Here is a 5,352-nt window from a genome sequence, read left to right on the forward strand (position 1 = left end):
AAGAAAAGAAGATAGATAGATAGATAGATAGATAGATAGATCGGATCATTCATGACAACAAACCCCCAGCGTTGGGACGGTTAGAGAAAGTTGGTGAAGGTTATAAACTGCTTTGCCTAAAGGAGCATAGTATGATATGTCTTGAGGAGCGCTTGCTGGTAATGCATACACGTTAGCAAACAGATTGCTTACCTTTGAGCATCTCATCCATTCGCATTCTTCGAGCAATGTTCGGATCAAGGACGTAGGTATAAGGACAGACAACCAAGTCAGCGAAAGGTAAGAAGCCAAGAGTGGAATAGTAAGGACAGGCTCCGACTACACATGTGTCTTTCAAGGTTTTCATCTCTACTTTATCTTTGACGACTAACTCAGTCCATTTGTCTCTCTGTCTTCTCAAGGACATAGAGAGATCCGCTCGATGATCATCTACATCATTCTCCCCGCTATTTCTCTCTTGCTTAAGTTTCAAGAAAGCCAGGGAGTCTTCTGGCCGAGTCAATCCCCCCGGCAGGCAGGTGTCTCTACACGTGATATCCGAAGACAAAAGGGGGAGCGGAAAGGGAGAACTTTGGGTTTCGACCTTCGCATCCTTCTTCTTCTCTAACACTTCGTCCTCATCAAAGAAGTTCTTTTCTCCTAGACATTTCCCGCATCCTCCCTGAATTATCATCTTTGTGCGATTCATGCCAAGAGAGGTAGCCGTGGAGCAGCAAGGAGTAGTAGAAGAGTGATGAGGGGGGCAAGGACAAGGATTGTTTCTTCTCGTGAAAGATGTCGATTCTTCTCTCTCTTTCTTGAAGAGAGGTAGATTTCTCTCTAGCAAACTGGACGTTTTTGTCTGCTTACTATTGTCTGTGATAGTCCTCATGGGTGTTCCACCAGAAGAGAGGAGGTGTCGTGAAGACGCATTAGATGGGTAAGAACACATACACCTCAAACTGAATGACGCCATCTCTTCTACATCCATAACCTTGAAATCCGATTCTTCCGTCTTTCCTTCTTCATCTCCACCTTCATCTGCCAGGTTATCTTCTTGTTCTTTGGCACCTTGATCTCTCCTACTCTTCACCACAGAAGAGGTATCCTGTGATAGTGCGTCTCCATGACCTTCCTTCTTTTGTTGAGAACAAATCATTAAAGGAGGTCGAAGTCTCTCAAAGAGCCTCTCAACGAAGTATCCTTCGCCTAACCGAACATAGAAGGGACAGATCCATCCATCTGGCTTGTTCCACATTACACTCTTCTCTTTTGTACGATGAACTGAATAGGAAGAAGAAGATGACGACGAGAGGGCAGATCTCCTGTCTTGAGACTTGTTTTCAGAGAATTCTCTGTCACCTTGAAGGGACTTGAAACCTTCGCTATCTGAACTTAAAGTGAAAGAGATACTATCACCTGCTTCGGAAGTTCTTAGGGAATTTTCTTCGCTTCTATGTTCTCTGTGGTGTTCTTCTCTGCCCTCTTTAGATACAGCCATGCCGTCTCTCCCCCTCCTCATCGTCACCTTCTCTTTTTCCTTTTCCCCTGTCTCCTTCTCTTTCATCCTCTGTTCGTCTCCTCCTTCTTTCTGCTCCCTCCTTTGAAGATTCTCTCTACACCTCCTCCTCATCACTGCATCTTTTCCTGTCTCCTTCTTTTCTCTCAGCTCTTTCTCACTCTCTCTTCTTAAACTCATCGACTTCTTCTCTTCCTCATCTCCTTCCTGTATCTTAGACAACCTATTACTTGAAGAACGGACGTTTTCTGATATCATACAGGCATAGTTAAGCAGCATCTCTAAAAGATACGTGAAATCTCCGCCTCTCCCTGAACCCCCTCCTCTCTTTTCTTCTGGAGCGACGAAACGCGATCTTAATCGGCCGGCCCATCTTCTCCATTTATCAGCCCGAGTCGCAGCTTGTCGGCAACACGCCTCATCTAAAACAACAGGTCGTAGACATGTGGGCCTTTCTTCTTGCTTGAGAAGATTCTTTACTTCTCTTTGTGAAGAAGGTACTTCGGTCGACGAACGTGACGCAGCAGGAAGCGAATTTTCAATACTGCTAGGGAGAAGGAATGGAGAAGATGGCTTTTCACTCTTTTGAGACATAGAAGAGACAGGTGTCGTAACCTGTCTATGAGGACTGGGGGTCGTGTGGTGAGAAAGCTTTCTCTCACCTCTTTGCCGAGAAGAAGTTGACAAAGATGATAAAGACTGATCTTCCTTCGAGAGGCGGGAAAGGGGAGGAGGGGACGAGGAAGAGGACGGAGACGGAGATGCAAAAGATGAAGACGAAGACGAAGAAGAAGATGGAGGAGGAGAGATAAGAAGACGCTCAAGATAACGAAGAAGAGGGACAGGATCGATTCGAAGAGGAGATTCTACGTCATGTCCTCTTATGCGTTTGCTCCTTACCCATGTGGAAGAGGAAGAAGACGTGACGAGTCCGCTGCTGTGATGATGAGAACAAGCGCATGATGTATTTTGATTGAGAGACGTCTTTTCTCTCACTTGAAGTGTATCTCGTGATGTGCTTCCTCCCTCGTATGTGTCCGTCCTCCCGAAAGACTTCTCCTGTTTGATGCTGTCTCTCCGTTCATGTCCTTTCCTTCCTCTTGAAGCGCGAAAGAAATCTGACATGGTTCTTTGGACAAGCACTTTCCCTCCATCAGCAGAGCGCGAGCGACGGGGACGACGGGGGGCGCTCATGAAGAGAGAAGAAGAATAATAATCAAGTAACTCAGTCTTGACAAGACAGCTTCTGGTTTCATTGCGTTGTGTGTGTACGTCTTTTTTTCTGTCATTAGGAGTGAGAAGATTCTCAGATGAAAAGATCGTTTCTTCGTCTCCACCCTCTGATTTGACATGCTCTACACTCTGATAGTCTCTCCTTCCATAAAACTCTTTCTTTTCTCCTATGGAAGGTCTCTTACACGACAACGCAAGAGAAGACGAAGAAGAAGAAGAAGAAGGACGTAGATCGGATTGTTTCTCGTTATCACCTTTATAAACGAATTCTTTCAACTTGAGCATATGTGAGTGGACCTCTCGGGAAGGTATGGTAAGCGAGTTCTCTCTTTCTCTACTAGTTGCTATGTATCTGTCAGCCAATAGTCTTGGATACCCCTCTTCCTTATTACGACGTGTACTGTCCCCGTCTATTGTTCTACTACTCGCTCGTCTTAACGGCTGCAAAGCATGCATTTCACTCTTTATCAGAGCAGGAAGAGATGAAGCAAACGGAGGAAGAGAAGAAGCCATCTGTAGAGATTCTTGGAGACCCCTGTCGGGGAGAAGATGGTTTTTCACCGGAGAAGGTGGACTTTTGTCGAGAGAATCACGGGAGGAGAAGATCTCCAATGATGTGCTACGGCCTTCATTTGCTAGAGGTATCCGAAGCTCTTCTCTTCGGGAGCCTAGACAAGAAGAGGAAGAAGAAGAAGAAGAAAAAGATGAAGAGGGTGGTAAGGAGGAAGGTACAATTGCAGCGGGGGAGCTGCGAGCGCGGCGATACGACGAGGGGAGAGAATCTTGTAAGAAGTCAATTGATAGTAAGGTAGCTTCTATCAGTGACGGTGAAAAATGAGCCTCTCCAGATATGACGTCCTTCATCACTGGTCTCGCTTTTTCTCCCTTCTGTTGCTCTTTCTGTCCTCCTTTCTCGTTCCTTCTCCCTTCCTTAATGCTTCCTGTCTTGCAACAACAACTTTCATTCTTCGTCACTCGGCTCCCTTGGGTGTCTTGTCGTTGAAAGGGCATGTTCCTCTCTTCTATTTCATTTCTCTCAGCTCCATTCCTGACTGTGAGCCCTTTTTCGTCTTCTCTCTCTTTCTTTATCCTGAAGTAAGAAGGGGTCGAACTGTCTTTCATAGACGTGGACTTTTGTTCGTCATCGTCCTCCTTCTTATCTTTCTTGCTTTCCCGCCTGCTGTTGATATTCTCGTCAAGATAAGAATGTCGATCGTATGAAGTTGAAAGTTCTGCTCGGAGATTCCCTCGAAGTTTCTTCCTTGAGTTCATCACGTCGTGGCGTCGGAGAGAAGAAGGATCATTGGGGAAGCGATCATTTTCAAGATCGACTGCCGATTGACGAAGTGTCTGGTAAATCGAGGACATAGCTGATTTAGCTATAGAAGAACTCATATATGGACAGAGATATTTCCTTGAGGCTAGGTGAACTGTTGCCGGCTGATAAGGACTTTGATTCAGTTCCGCGATCACCTATCAGAAAAGGAAAAAGAAGAAGGACTGAATGAAGCAGCACATCTCAATACGAGTAGCTTTCAAGGGGTCGAACAACAGAAGTCTTCATTTCTTGAGTCTTAAAGTTCAGTCAATAGTCTATCCGCATGCGCTTTAAAAACCTTTATGCATATGTATAGACTCAGAGGCCGAGCAAGTCATGTAACTCTTAGACGACGAGAGGAAGTGGAGAAAGCAGAAACGATCAGAGGGTCGGATATAGGTGGAAGGGCATCTAACACCTACTTAAAGAGAGGCACGGCCTTCTTCTGTAGTTTTACCATAAAGGTGCTGTCTATACACCCCAACCTTGTCCCTTGCCCAAGCAGCGGAGTCATAGTTCCTCAGCTAATCCGTATCTGTCCTGCAATGCTCAGGTTGAAGTTAGCTATATCTGTAAGGAGAAGGGTGATGTGTATGCTTTAGAAAACGAAGAAGAGAAAGAATTTTCACAAGAAATTTGAAAGAAAAAGCAAAAGCAGACGCCAACACGTACGAACTCGCCTTATTTTGAGTGGATGATGAGGCTGGAGTCGACGGGGTAACAAACAAGCTCCCTACTGATTCACTCAATCTCTTCTTTCTCCTTTCCCGTCCTTCACCATCCCCTGAAGTAATTCCTCTATACACAGCGAGAAGGCGGTAGTGGAGAGACTGAAAGGTCTACAAATAACATCCGAGTCGTCCATCTCCTCACACAGCTGTTAGGCAGGCATACTCATACATACATACATCAACAATCACGTCGTCATTGTACCTAGACAGACCTGTAAAGGAGGATGAAAAACTAGGAAACCCTTTCTTTTCTCAGCAAAAGAGAAGAGTGAAATCCTAAGAAAAGAACGGACGCGTACCTGAGAAGCTTGCTTATGTGTCCGAGTACAATAAACAATTCTGCCTACGTTCTGCCGTTCTCCTGACTCCACATGAAATTTCCTCTGCCAAGCAAGAGACGAACAGAGTAAAGCCGCGGTCTTTCCTGTGCCTACATACACGCAGTCATGGAGGGGGAAGGGACGTGCAAGCAGAAAGAACAATCAGGAGGACTACCTCGGGCCGCAGTCTATGGGGTCCTGAACGTATAGCACACGTACGTAGCTCCACACCAGAGATAGATAGATAGATAG

General features: G+C 45.6%; 1 protein-coding gene across 1 annotated transcript in view; it reads right to left on the bottom strand.

Moving 5' to 3' along the window:
- Positions 1-193: 193 nt before the first annotated feature.
- Positions 194-5,352, bottom strand: part of CSUI_006868 (helicase) — a gene marked incomplete at its 3' end in the record, with an annotated part of 5,632 nt that continues 473 nt past the window's right edge. The window contains exons 2-3 of the mRNA XM_068067019.1: positions 5,080-5,210; positions 194-4,204 (exon numbers count right to left, since the gene is read on the bottom strand). Of these exons, the coding sequence (XP_067921004.1) occupies positions 194-4,204; positions 5,080-5,210 (4,142 nt within the window). The remainder of the gene's footprint in view (positions 4,205-5,079; positions 5,211-5,352) is intronic.

Source organism: Cystoisospora suis (genome assembly GCF_002600585.1).
Source record: "Cystoisospora suis strain Wien I chromosome Unknown contig_3531, whole genome shotgun sequence".
In the NCBI taxonomy this organism is placed as follows: Eukaryota; Apicomplexa; class Conoidasida; order Eucoccidiorida; family Sarcocystidae; genus Cystoisospora; species Cystoisospora suis.